General features: G+C 46.0%; 1 protein-coding gene across 2 annotated transcripts in view; it reads left to right on the top strand.

Annotated features, from left to right (window-relative positions):
• The first annotated feature begins 907 nt into the window (after positions 1-907).
• The window catches only part of KNDC1 (kinase non-catalytic C-lobe domain containing 1), an 82392-nt gene continuing 68370 nt past the window's right edge, over positions 908-14929 (top strand). For both annotated transcript variants that reach the window (XM_074232110.1, XM_074232111.1), the window contains exons 1-3: positions 908-1051; positions 8071-8269; positions 9291-9349. In XM_074232110.1, the coding sequence (XP_074088211.1) occupies positions 935-1051; positions 8071-8269; positions 9291-9349 (375 nt within the window). In that variant the 5' untranslated portion in view covers positions 908-934. The remainder of the gene's footprint in view (positions 1052-8070; positions 8270-9290; positions 9350-14929) is intronic.

Here is a 14929-nt window from a genome sequence, read left to right as displayed (position 1 = left end):
TTCATCCATTCATTCATCTATTCATCCATCCATCCACACATCCATCCATATCCATTTGTCCATCAATTTATCTACCCAACTACCCATCCATCCATCATCCATCATCCATCATCCATCCATCCATCTATCTATCCATCCATCTATCTATCCATCCACCCTTCCATCCATCCATCATCCATCATCCATCCACCCTTCCTTCCTTTCCTTTAAGAAGCTGAACAGGGAGGGCATTTCCCTCCAAGCCCCCCCCCCCCCCACTGTCCCTGTCAGTGACCTGGCCTGTTGGTCTGGGGAGAGGGGGATGCGGGCGATGGAGACAGACGTCAGGAGATGCTCCCCGGCCTGCCTCGGCCACCCCACCGCCAGGGAGGCCATCCAGGCCTCGGATCCTGGTCCTTGACGGGAGTCTCTAGTCAGGCGTCCGGGCCCGGGCTGCTCGAGGCAGGAAGGTTGCAGGACCCCCACCCACCGCAGGAGGCCATCCGCCCGCCCGCGCTGGGCCAAGGCCAAGGCCAGCGGGGGGGGGGGGGGGGGGGGAGGGGGCGGTCACTGCGGCAAGAGCCGGGCGGGGGCGGGGCCAGCGCGGACAGCCCCGCAGGGAAGGGGGGCAGAGCCCCCGCCCCGCCCCGCCCCCCGCGCGCTCCCGCCAGCGCGCGCGCGTTGCCATGGTGGCGCAGCGTCAGCAGCCGGAGCGGGCCGGGAGCAGCGCCGGACAGACGGACAGGCGGACTGACTGACGGGCGGAGGGTCGGGCGGCCTGGGGTCGGCACGGCGTGCAGCCCAGCGGTGCCCTCTCCGGCCCCGCCCCCGGGAGCACCCCCTCGAGTGCCCCCCACCACGACCCTGCGGTAGGGCGGCCCCGGCCCCCCGACCCCCGGCCCCCGGCCCCCGGCCCCCGGCCCCCCCGGCCCCCAGGCACCCCCGGCCCCCCGCCATGGAGGCCGAGCCGCTGGCGCGGCCGCTCTACGGGGGGCAGAGGGAGGAAGAGGAGGAGGAGGAAGAGCTGGACTTCTACGACTTCGAGCCGCTGCCCGCCCTGCTGGAGGATGAGGTGAGGCCCCCGGCCGGGGCGCGGGGGTCAGGGGAGGCCCCTGGGCCCAATCAGCGTTCAGGGAGCGCCCCCGAGGCCCCAGGGCTTAGACCTGCCCCCAAGTCGGAGCAGCCTCTCCCACATCCTCCCAGGAAGATGGGGTTCTGGCAAATCCGGGGGGGCCGGTTGGACCTCATCCAGCCACCCAGGAGGGCCAGAAGGTCCTCAGGAACCGCCCCCCCACACACACAATCGAGGCTGCTGAGGCTGGTCCAGATCCAGGACCTCCAGGCTGCCGCCTCCCCTCCCCCAGCCTCAACAGAAGCTCGGCTGAAGACACCCCCCCCCCCAGCCCCTGCCCCTGAAGCCTCTTGGGGGGAGGGGGGTCCTGGACCTCCTAGGATCCCGCAGCCATGGCCTCTTCACCAGAGCTGGAGTGGGTCTTTTAGCAGCCTCCACTCTGCCCTAGCCTCTCCTTGTATCATGCCAGGGAATAACCAATGACCATCCACACCCCCCCCCCAAGGTCAGCAGGTCCTGGTTCTGAGGAGGGTGGGGATCCCTGGCCCAGGGAAGTGGCCCTACAGTGAGCATCCCATCACCTCAGGCTCCGCCTGATGGTCCCTACCCAACCTCCCCAACCTCCCCAGTCTCTGCCTCCCCTGAGCCTTGTGTGTTTGCACAGGACCCCGGAGTCCTGGCTTCCTGGTTCTGTCTGTATTGGTCTGAGGCAGCTTCCACCAATGCTGCAGTTTCCTTCCCTTTCTGTGACCTGGGGGGGAGGTGGACCAGGTGGGCCCTGAAACCCCTTCCAGCTGAATAGTCTCTTTGTAGAGAGCCAATCAAGCCTGCCCATGCCTTAAAAGGGACCCCCAGAGCCCTAGAAGAGAAGCCTCATCCTTAATCCTTGGCATGGTTGGAAAATGGGGCACAGTCTGGCTCCCGGAAGGTCTGTTGACTTTGGAGCAGGGCTGGCATTCTGCAATGAGCTTACATAAGGCTTGGCTGCTCTGGCCAGGGTACCAGATACCCAGAGTTCTCCCCCTGGCCCCTTGGCTCAGCCTGGGGCTAATTCAATTTATGGAGTCTCTGATGGCCATTAAAAATGGCTCCAATCTACTGGACCCCTTTTCCCATGAGGAAGCTCTTCTCACAAGAGAGCCCTCCCACCAAGGTTTGCTTTGGGACCTCCTAAGAGAAAGGCCCCCAAAATGAAAGAAAGAAAATACCGACTTAAAAAAAAAAAGCCTCATTACCAACTGGAGTACTTTGGGAATGATCTGCTTGCCCAGACCACTCAGGGGTCTTGAAGCTATACCCCAGCCTGGTAGAGTTCCAACCTTGTCCAACCAGTGTCCTCAATTTGGCCAGAAAGGATGCTGCTTGGAAGGTGGGAATGGGGAGAAACCATCCTTAAGCACCCTCAGGGTTTGGCTTGTAAAGGAATAAGCTTAGGGTAGGTCCTCCTGGATACAAGAGTCCAAGACTTTACCCCCCACCCACTCCCACCTGGTACTGTTCATGGTGAAAAGAAAAGGAGAAAAAGCTCCGGATGGGTCACTGGGATCTCCTTAATATGAACTGAGAGCTCGTCAGACAGTTCCAGGAACATTCTTTCTGTCTGGGGCCTTTGTCCTCCTGCCTTGAGTGTGATCATATTGGGGACAGGAAGCCTGTCATCTGACCTTCTGTCCTGACCTCTGGGAAGAGTTGGGAAGGCGGTTGAGTCCCAGGCTCCAGCCTTTATTCCTGACTTCCCAACTAGAGATACCATGTTCTGACTCTTGTCTGTCAAGAATTTGATTCACTATTACTAGTAGCAAAACTTGGTGATAGAGAGACAGAGACAGTCAGACAGATTCCAAGAGAGACAGAGATAGATAGCCAGACAGATACAGAGAAAGAGAGTAGAGACAGACATAGAGAAAGAAAGAGACTGGGATAGAGACAGAACAAGAGAGCATCTTGGGTTAGCTCCTGATACTCCTCTGGGAATGGGGATGTTGGGGGTCCCCAGAGCAATGCAAAGAGAAATTCAACTTTTGTAGCATGTCCCCAATGTACTCATCACCTCATGGCTGGACTATGGTGATGATTACTGGAGAAGGCCTGGGGGGGGGGCAAGGTACCTGCTCCATCAATCACTAATGATTAGGCTCCTACTGTATGGACACTGTGTAAAGAGCTGGGGGATACAAAAGTAGGCAGAAGTCAGTCCCTGCCTTCAGGAGGTTACAGTCTAATGGAGGAGAGAGCAAGCAAACCACTATGTACCAACAAGCAGGATAACCTCACTCAATCCAGATTTATCATACAACCAGAATTCTGGGAGCTATCATCTATATTCAAACTTTTCAGCCTCTGACACTATCACTGTCCTCTCTAGGCTCTCAGGATGCCACCCCTCCCTGCTTCCTGGCTCTCTCCTTACCTAGCAACTGCTCCTTTTCTGTCTCCTTTTCTGGACCCTCATTCTTTAAACATAAGTGGACCATAAAGTTCTATACGGGACCCTCTTCTCTTCCCATGTATCTCATCACCTCCAATGGATTTAATGACCCTCTTTCTGCTCATGATTCTCAGTGATGTATATTTAGCCCCAGACTCTGCTGACCTCCGGTCTCACATCTCCAATGTCCTTTCAGACATTTTGAACCCAATTTGCCCAAAACATTGTCTTTCCCCCTAAAGTCTCATCACTCTTATCTATTCTATTACTGTTGAGGGTACCTCCATCTTCCCCATCCCTCAGGCTCGCAACCTAGGAGGCATCTTGGACTCCTCACTCTCATCCCCTCTGTCCAGTATGGTCCCAGGGCTGGAGATTTGACCTGTGCAGCATCTCTTGTCCATTTCACCTCCATAAAATCTCTTGTATAAGTCATCCTCATAAGCATTTCTACAGCACTTCCAGGTTTGCTAAACACTTTACTTACTATCTCATTTGATTTTCACAATAGCCCTAGGAGGGAGGGGCTGTTATTATAAATCCATTCTGCAGATGAGGAAATTGAGACAGTTGGAGGTGAAGTGACCCACCCAAGGTCACAGAGCAAGTCATTGCCTAACTCCAAATTTGAAGAATTTATCTTTCTGACTCCAGTGCTCCATGCACTCTGCTGCTCTCTACTAAAGGTATCTCTCCCACCCTGAACTATTGAAATGACCTTTTGGTTAGTCTCCTGGCCCCTAGGGTCTCTCCACTCCAATCCACTCACTCTTCTATTGTCAATGACAGATCTGACAAGGTCACCCCCGCTCCCATTTTACAATTAAGGATCTGAAGTCAACAGGATTAAGTGACTTGCCCAGGTTCACATAGTAAGTATCTAAGGCTTGATTTGAACTCAGTTCCTTTTGACTCCAGGGCCAGTGCTCTATCAGACCACTTAGCTGGCCTAGATATGTTATAAATATTTATAGAATTGAATTGTCTACCTTCCAACCTCTGTTTAAGTCTCACCTTTTTTTTTTAGGTTTTTTTTTTTTGCAAGGCAAATGGGGTTAAGTGGCTTGCCCAAGGCCACACAGCTAGGTAATTATTAAGTGTCTTGAGACCGGATTTGAACCCAGGTACTCCTGACTCCAAGGCCGCTGCTTTATCCACTATGCCACCTAGCTGCCCCTAAGTCTCACCTTTTATGGGAAGTGTTTCCCAGTTCTTGATCCAAGACTCTCCTGTTCCTGGTTTATTTGTACCTTGTGTTTTGCATGTTAATGCCTCCATTTAAAGGTTAGCTTCTGGCAAGGGTTTACCTTGTTTCTTTGCTTGTTTTTTTTGTTTTTTTGACCCCAACACATAACATAAATTATGGGTTGATTAGTATTCAAATCATTGAGATACCCTGCTTAATGGAAAGAACAGATTTATCATGGACCTGTAATAACACCCAATAGTCTGTAATAAAGCAAGAATTGACCCACACACACACACAATGGATGGGCCATCCATAGGGCCAACCTTGCTTTGTTAGGGCAGGTAGCTGCTACAAACCCTTCTCTTATTAACCTCAACTACTGTGAAACTTTCTGTGGAAATAGATTTAAAGGGTTTTAGTAAAAATAGAAAATATGAAGACATAATATTTTTCTGGCCTTATAATGCTTTGCAGATATGCCTATTTGTAGGCAGGTTTGGTAGATGACAGAAGACCTTTCCTATAGAAGAAGGGTTGTTGCTCAGTTATGTCCAACTCTTCGTGATCCCATTTGGGGTTTTCCTTTGCAAAGATTTTGGAGAAATTTACCATTTCCTTCTCCAGCTTATTTGACAGATGAGGAAACTGAAGCAAACAGGTTGAAATGACTTGTCCAGGGTCACACAGCTAATAAGTGTCTGAGGTCAGATTTGAACTAAGGAAGATGAGTATTCCTGATTCCATACCCAATGCTGTACCCACTGTACTACCTAGCTGCCCATTAAACATTGTTACCAAACCTTAAAACCAAGAGAATCTCTTCTCTTGTTGAGGTCTTAGCTTCCCCCATGGACACAGTGATTGGGGCTTTAGATCCACCAAGGGGCACCCAAGGGCAGTCTCTTTTTCAACTTTGAAAGGAATTGTTGGTGCAGCACATGTCAGCACGCATCTACCTTTAGAGAGAATTGAGAGATTAGGAAATATACTCCTTAGATTGGAAAGAGATTCCTGGGAAACTCCTGAGTTGATGGAACAGTCCTGAAATGAACTCATAGTGACAATTGTCACTGTGGAACATGAACCTCCAAGCTGTATTTTAAAGTCCTATGATCTTTCCTTGTTTAGGATTCTTATAAATATCACCTCAGATTATCTTGAGTTAGATACATGGGAGAGAGAGTATGGTCATCTTCTTTTCTAGAACAGAAATGCTTAGATATTAGAATGTTAAATTGAATAAAAATTTTTTCTGGCAGGTATACCTAAAATGTAGAGATTGGTATTATTATTTTGTTGCTGAAACATCCTCCTTGGTTTTCCTTCCTTCCTTTTTCTTTGCCTTGTCAATTCATCCTTCCCATAGCTGTCAGAATGCTAGTCTAAAGCACAACCCTTTCCAGGCCACAGCTAGCCTTTCTTCAACATTGTTTCCCTCCTCATACTCTTTGATCCAACCACTGAGGTCTTCCTCCCATGTATTGCTGTATCTCCCTTTGCCCATACTTGGAATTCACTCCCTTGGCACTCACCTTTACATCTTAGGATCTCTCATTTCTGTCAAGATTTTGCTCAAACATCACCTTTTCCATAAAATCTTCCCAAATTCTTCTTGCTACTAGTGATTCCTCTTCCCCATTACTTTATATATATTTTATATATTTGGCAATATGTATCTGTTGTCTTTTCTCTGGAGGAATGGGCAGATCAGAACAACTTGTTCCAATAGCCATAAAAGTGGCTGAAGCATGCACTATGGACATTACTATGCACCCCGGACATCATTGAACCTAGGTTAGACATTGAAGATATCAAGATCATCCACTCATTCCCAACCATGCCCAGTCATCCTGACTTTTATCTTGCCACTGGACTTCAATAGTTTGGGAAGAGTGAGGCTAATGACTGTGCAACTCTGTTTCCCTTAAGTTCAGTTTACATTTGAGTCAAAACATCATTTGTGATGTCATTGGTCATCTTTGAAAATGAAGGACCAATAACCCTAACATTGTCTCTCTCCTAGGATGTAAATTCAGGACTATTTCTTTTAGGATTGCATGCACCTCCATAGTGGCATTTTATAAATGCTTCTCTCATTGAGCCATTCCTATCCCAAACTGTTGAGTCCAGCCCAATGCTCTAAACTTTGGAAATCTTTATTGCATCCTGATCTTTTCATCTGAATTTTTGATGAGAACCCAACTGATGCTGGGAAATTCACCTTGACACAGTGGAGAGGGTGCTTGTCTTGGAATAGGGACTCTCCGAATTCTAATTCTACAGCAGACCATGCCCACTATTAGATCTAAGGCAAATCATTTCACATCTCTTTGTCTCAGTTTCCTCATGTGGAAAATGAAGGAATTGGACTAGATGTCATTCGTGATCCCTCCCATTTTCCTATCATTCTATGCCCCCTTGGTTCAACTCATCAATAAAGAGTTTAGAGACTGAGAGCTAGGTCTAGGACATATCTCTTCCTGGATCTACCTAATTATTCTCTTATTTGGACTTAAGCTCTATCATTTCCTCAAGACTAGCTTGAGAAACTTCTCTGTAATCTAGGTAAGTTCTAGCCATTTCATTCCCATTCCATTTGAGTTGTCTGGTCACAAAGGGAGTCCAGGTTCATCTGGCATGGTGTTTCTTCTCGATAAAGTCACACTACCTCTTTGTGATCACTACTTTTCTAGAGTTTCACTAACCTTCCCCTTTAATAACATCCCAGAATGTTTTCTGAAATCCAAGTCAGCTTCACTGGCCTATGGCTTATAGACTTCCATCTCCTGTCCTCATTCCCTTCATGATGCTTTGGTGACCTCTGATAGTGGCTCAGCAGCCCACCCATCAGTCCTCTTAGTTTTCCCAAGTCGTAATCCATCTGGGTCAAGTAACTTGACATCGTCCAGATCAAGATAGCTCCTTGGTTGCTGCTCATAGGACTCCAACTGAGCCTGTGAAAGGCAATTTCTCATCTCACGCATTGGTCTATCCACCTCCTATGACAGGAGCACCAACTATAATCATGTGGGCATTGACCTGCTGTGGCATCTCTCTGATCTTTGACAGCTGGAGGAAGTTTCTGACAAGGCTGTGACCCCCTTACTGAGGTTGGTCCAGGAGCAAGAAGAGAAGGAAGAGGTAATCTTTCTTCTCTTGTTGGCCTGGGGGTGCAGCTAGTTTAGGTTGTATTCTCAGGATATAAGAAGATACTTTTTTTGTGGCAAGCCCTCAGTTTTTCCTAGGGGGCCAGTTCTGAATGAGGTGCAAAATCTTTGATTTCCAGAGGCAAAAGAATCTGCTCAAATTAGTCTTGGTATCTTGTTTCCACTGCATCCACTGTCCCCATTTGTGTGCCCATCCTGGGAGGTAGAGTCATTTTTTGAATTCCTGTCTTGGCAGGAGAACGTGTCACTTGCTGACATCCTGTCCCTGCGGGACAGCTGCCTCACGGAGCAGGACATTTGGGCAGTGTGTTTGGAATGCAGCCGTTCCCTGAGGAGCATTGCCCATTCTGCCATCTTCCAAACACTTTGCATCACCCCGGACACACTGGCCTTTAACACCAATGGCAATGTATGCTTCATGGAACAGCTCAGTGGTGAGTGCTTCCAACTACCCATGTGCCCAAAGAGGGACCAGGGCTTAGCCATGCTGTATGGGAGTGAGGGAGGCTCTTTGTAATTCAAGAAAAGAACAGCATTTCTTAATGAATATCATTAAAATCAAAGCCCAGGTAGTTTGAGAAGTAGGTCTACTTAATCACAATAATTAGATCTCAGTAAATGTTTCCAAGAGAGCAAGCCCATTTTACTAGATTTGTGGAAATTGTTGTATTGAGGGAGAAAATTCTTGTGCATGACTGGGGGTCCTTGACTCTGCACCTTTTTTTGGCACAAGGGCTGCCTCTCATTAGCCACAGGAGCACCCATTCAGTTGGATTTGGAGTCCCCAGGCCAAAGCCAAGCAGGGCTGGATGTGGGTCCTTCTTCCCAGTCCACTCACTGCTTCTCCTCTCTGTTGCCATTGATTCTCACAACTCAATGAATGGAAGGCAAGTTTTTCCATGCCGAGTCAAAACTGCTCCCAGCAGCCTCCATAACGGCTGGACATCTACTGCTGGGCCAACTGACCCTCTGGTGACCCTGCTTCTCCTCACCTCCAGGAGAATAAGTTTTGATAATTTGGGGACCAGAGAGCAGCAATATTTTTCTTACCTTCTAGAGAGGCACAGATGGGGCAGGAATCCTGGTTGGAAACAGACTAAAGGCAGGGCAAGCACCAACCTCCGCCAAGGCTGGTTCCTATTGCAGAATGAAGGAAAAAGCAATTCCTTTGGGCTAAACACAGAATTAATTGTTCAGTGAGGATATCAGACCTTCAGGGGGCCTGAAAAACCAGCCTTCAAAGCTCCCAGGAGATCCTCCATAGGTCCTATTGGCACAAACTCTAACTCCAATCACTCATTGGTGTTGGGGGAGGAGGTTGTGGTGGTGGTGCTGGTGTTGGTGGTGCTGCTGCTGCCATTGCTCAAGTGTAGAAGGGAACTAGCCCCATGGTTTGGGTTCACTTGAGGCTGAGGGTGCAAGGCTTTTCATCTCTGTCTCCCTTCCTTCCCCAAGATGATCCAGAAGGTGCCTTCGTTCCGCCAGAGTTCGACATAACAGGGAACACATTTGAAGTAAGTAAGAGCTGATGTTTTCTCTAAATGCTGGCCTACTCTGCCATGATTTTCTGTGAAGCCCTTAAAGGAAGTTTATTAGAGTGAAGTTCCCCCCACCCCACCCTGTTTCTACCCTAGTCTGCTCTCTGTGGATTCTCTCCAGTTGAAGGTATCTGGAACTCCTTTAGTCATGGTTGTTGGCCTGGTGGCTTCCCCACTCACTGCCATGCTCTTGGAGGGCACAAGCTGTGCCTAACACATAGTGGGGTGTGGAGTCGTTAGATGCGCCTTTCCTTTTTTCCTTCCTCTTCTCTCCTTGTGCTTCCACTCCCAGGAGTAACTCTGTATCTGGCTTTGAAGGGGGGCTGGCTTTGTAAAGTGAACTGCTTTCCTTAGATTTGGGTTCCTGGAATCCAGGAGTATCAGGGCTTCCTACAAACATATTTGGACAGGGAAGGTAAGGGAATGTTTAAGCTTAACAAATTGATCCATTTATAAATAAACTGAAAAACTTCTTAAGCCTTTGTGTTAGAATGCCCAAGCTGCATCAGAGGCTGCCCACAGTGATGAAAAATGCCTCCTTCCATTAAAGTGTCCCTGGTCAATGTGGCACCAGATGGTTAGTCCTGGCAGGGATATTATCAACTGTGTAGATTGGAGGAGCCTATGCAGTCAAATGACAGAGAACATGCCTGAGGGGCTGCCTGGCAAGTACCTTCTCCCTGCCCTAGGTTAGCTACAGGTCTTTAGTTGATATGGGCCTCTAAAATATAGAGGAAAGCTTTAGGGATTAAAAAAAAAGGAGGAAACAGAGCTGGAGGGGCAGGAGGGGTTTGCCTCGGGATAGGAGACTGGAGGGGTTGGGGAGAGCTTCAGGAAGACTAGAGGGAGTGAGGAACATTGTCCAGAAGGAAAACAGCAGGACCCCTCCCCCAGGAGCCAAGGAAGGAGTGTGGAGCACTGCATCCAAGGAAGGGATTGGGTGGCATTGGGTAAGGAGAAAGACCCCCAAACAAGGGTCCACAGAAATGAGGCAAGGATCAGAAGATGAGGAGAACTAAAGCACATCTTCCCAGGGCACAGATCTAGAAGGAGCCAGAGAATTCTGGCAGCCTTGGCACATGGGATGACTGCTTTCTACTTGTGCATTGCTAAGGGCTTCCTGGGAGAGGTGGCACAGTCCCTCTCCTTTGAAGGAAGCCAGGTAGGCCAAGAGAAAGAGACCCTATCTCCTACAGAGGTGGGAAGTGAACAGTCCCACAAGCAAAAACAGCAAGATGACCAGCTTCATGAGCCCATCCAGTGGCTGGAGAGGTGATCCTGACAGCTCCCCTGCTTAGGACCAAGGAGTGACAGGGTCAGATTTGTGCTTGAGCATATCACCATATAATAAGAAGATAAATAGAAGGGGGGAAAAAAGACCCTCCCTGCCATAAGGAGATTGCATACTAATGGTAGAATTCTAAAGGGAACCAGGGAAGCTATAAGATAGAGATGAGGAGGAGAGAATAACTAAAGACCTTCAGATTGACTGTAAGCTCCTTGAGCTTAGTGTATGGGACCAGGCATACAGTGTGCACTTAATAAATGTTATTTGATAATTGACTGGAGATGAAGTATCATGTGTAAGTAGCAGTCCATAGACCAGTGTGGTTGGCCTAGGGATACAAACCCAAGTGCTGGATAGAGTTCTTGAATGGGAAAGGAATATACAAGACTAGGAGATGGGAAGGAACCCGAGTATTTAGAGCCTAAATATCAACAGCCTTTGCTGATTTTAGTCTAGAGGCAATAGGGAGCCACTGAGATTGACTGAGAGGGGTGACATGGTCAAGTCCTCATTTTGGGGAAATTATTTTGGCATTTGAGTGGAAGCTGGGGGTGGGGTGGGGGAGGGGGACACTTAGAAGATTTTTGTAATAGTCCAGGCAAGATGTGATGAGAGCCTGATGCCTGCGCCAGTGGCAAACTTACATTTGTATCTGTATAAGATGGTATCACTAGATTGGAGAATGTAGGGGTGAGTGAGAGGTGAGGCCAAGGTTGAGAGCCTAGGTATCTGGAATGATGTCCAGACCCTCACCATTTGGATGTAAAGCTCCTCCTAAGGCCCTATTTTCTTTCTTTCTTTTTTTTTTTTAGATTTTTTTGCAAGGCAATGGGGTTAAGTGGCTTGCCCAAGGCCACATGGCTAGGTAATTATTAAATGTCTGAGACCAGATTTGAACCCAGATACTCCTGATTCCAGGGCCAGTGCTTTATCCACTGCGCCACCTAGCCACCCCCCAAGGCCCTATTTTCAACCAATATCTAGACTGATCTCTGAAATGGGTGCTGAGATGATGGGAACCTTAGAAAGGAACATTCCTGTTCAATCTTGGCAAGTCTGATCTCTGAACCTGCTTTGTATCCTCAGCCTTTAGCATAGTTGCTGACTCAAAGCAACCAATCCTACTTTGCTCTGGTTATCAGAAACCATTTCATAAAGTTGGAGGGATCATCTCAATGGCACTCATGTGACGTTTTCCATGACGGATTTGGTTTTGAATTTACTGTTGCTACCAAGTTCAACTTTGTTCCTTATAGATCATTGAGATTCAAGGCTAAAAAAGATCTTGAGTCTCACCAAGATCTCAAACACAAGGAAAACTGGGAGGAGCCAGGAAGCTTCTGCCTGAGGTAGGGGTGGGGATGCTACAGACAGAATGACATTTCTCTTTGAGCTAAGCAAAAATAACTTGAACATCTTCATTTGGAGAATCAATTCCCTCATTTCATGGTATTATTGTTGGCAGCTTTTGCTGAAATAAGTCTGGTTATTTCTGCAATGAATATATTTGTTATTGGAAAATGATTCCTCTATGTGCACTCTTGGCACAGATAAACTATGGAGAGATTCCATTTAGGCATTTTAAAACTTTCTGATGTAGCATTTCTTAGAAGTGATTATTTTTCTTTTCTTTCTTTTATAAGTTCAACTTTATTTTCATTTTCAAATTCTTTCCCACATCCCATTGAGAAAGCAAGAAAAACAAAAGCATTACAGATATATAATCAAGCAAAACAAATTTCTATATTAGCTATGTTCAGAGAGACACAAAGGAATGATTCCTCAGTCTACATTTTGAGCCCATCAGATACATCTGGAGGTGGGTGGCATGTTTCATTATGAATCCTTTGGAACTGTGGTTGAGCAATGAGCTGATCAGAATTCCCAAGTCTTTCAAAGATTTCTTGTCTTTACAATATTCCTGTTCTTATATAAATTGTTCTTCTCAAAATTTCAATTTGCATCAGTTCATAAAAACTTTCCCAGTTTCTTTAAAATTACCCCTTTCATTATTTCTTATAATACATTAATATTACTTCACCTTCATATACCACAATTTGTTCAACCACTCCCTAATAGATGGGCATCCTCTCAATTTCCACTTATTTGCCACCAAAAAAGAGCTGCATATGGGTCCTTTTCCTCTTTCTCTGATCTTTTTAGAGTACAGATCTAATTGTGGTATCTCTGGGTTAGAAGGCAATCATAATTTAATAATTTAGGGTGCGGAGAAAAGGGAAATCTTAGTTCCAAATTTCCTTCTGGAATGGTTGGACCAGTTCACAGTTCCAGCAACAGTACATTAAAATACTTTTTTTCCCCACATTCTCTCCAACATTTCATTTGCCTTTTTTTATCAGTTTAGTCAATGTGATGGGTATACAGTGATACCTCAGAGTCTTAATTTGCATATGTCTAATTATTGATGCTTTACAACATTTTTTTCATATGGCTCATTATATCTCTGAAAACTACCCATTTCATATCTTTTAATCACTTATCAACTGATAGATGGCTCTTAGTCTCGTATTTTTTGATTCAGTTACCTATATATATTAGAAATAAAATATTCATCAGAGAAATCAGCTGCAAATATATATCCCAACTTTCTGTTTCTCTTCAAATTTTAGCTGCATTGTTCTTTTTTCCCCCAAAAGTCTAAATTTATGTAATCGAAGTTGTCTATTCTATCTCCTTGTTTGGTCAGGATCTCTGTTGCTGTCTATAGATGCGACAGGTGATTTCTTCCATGTTCCTTAAATTTACTTGTGATGTCACTATTTAATCTAAATCATGTACCCATTAGGAACTTAACTTGCTAATAGTGTTAAAGGCTGGTTTATACCTTGTTTCTGCCAGGCTGATTTCCAGTTTTCCCAATCACTTCTGATGAATAGTGAGTTCTTACCCTAGTAGCTGGGATATTTGGGTTTATCCAACCTTGGGCCATTGTGCTCTTCAGCATCTGTGTATTGTGTTATAATTTATTCCACTGATCAACCTCTAGTTCTAACCCACTACAAGTATTTTGATGTTTGTGGTTCTTTAGTATAGTTTCAGATCTGGTACTTCCAGGCCTGCTTTCTTCCCACTTTTTTGAAATATGTCCCTTAAAATTCTTGACCATTTGTCCCTCTAGATGACTTTTATTATTTTTTATTATTTCTCTTGTCATGCTTAGTGCTTCATTACACAGTTCTTTCTAACCCTGCTCTTCTTTTTTTTCTGTGCACATTGTTATATGTGCCACAAAATATGAGAGGATTCCCAATATAAACCAAATTTTAAACCTGTTTAATAAATATTAAACATTGTGTTCAAAATAGTTCACCTTGCCCTTGCTTCCTGGTAGGTTCTTTTCTGTTTTGCTTTGTGTACTATTTACTTTTTTTTTTCTCCTCACCTCCTCCCAGGATTAAACCTGTTCTTCTTTAAGCATCACTTTCAATACAACAGATGACCAGGTCATATGGGAAACCCTTCTGATGGTGGGAATCAGGTCACTTGTTGACATCAATGTTTGAAGGGAAAATTGGTAGTGAGGTGTCCATTTATTTCTGTAACCTTTGAAATCATCCTGTTTGGGAGAGATGCCAGGGCAGAGCCATAGATGCTGACCTATTGTCTGCTGTGTAGATCATTTTCAATATCCAATGATCCAGGATCTATAAGTCATTCTTCAGATGTTTCTGTTTTATAGCTCCCTTGTCTTTTGGAATTGTGGGACCTGGCACCTGTAATACTTTGGGTGCATGGGACTGGAATATCCTGAAAGAGTTGCTTCTGTCTAATGCTAATTTTATCTGCTTTTTTCCCCCTCTGGAATTTGGGTTTCTCATTTTTTTCAAATAAAGGTCACCTTCTAGAATCATTTTCAGTTCTACAGGTGCAAAATAGAATTTAGGAAAGTTACTCTTTGTTTTGCTTATAGATGCAGAAGAAAGGGGGGGATACGGAAATTTCTATAGGCAAACTATCCTTTTTAGTGGGTGCCATGAATCCATGGGAAGCTTGCTAATGAGGACACTGAAGCAGCTAGGCTCATTATGTGGACTTTCAAAAAGAAATATTTATTCTCTTCCCTTCCCACAGGAGTATCCTTGGGGCCCCAAAATATCTTTTCATGACACTAAGAAAGATATCCCAGTAATTCAAGGCTAGCACTTCTCAAAATATACCTTTTGAAAAGGAGAAAACATGAACAGCCCTGGGACAGATGCATCCTCAGCCTAAGTTGGCACATTGAGTTCTGGCATGTTTAGCATCCT

This window comes from Macrotis lagotis, chromosome 4 (genome assembly GCF_037893015.1).
Source record: "Macrotis lagotis isolate mMagLag1 chromosome 4, bilby.v1.9.chrom.fasta, whole genome shotgun sequence".
NCBI lineage: Eukaryota > Metazoa > Chordata > Mammalia > Peramelemorphia > Peramelidae > Macrotis > Macrotis lagotis.
Note: the sequence above shows the minus strand (reverse complement) of the source record. Positions and strands in the feature narration are given on the sequence as shown.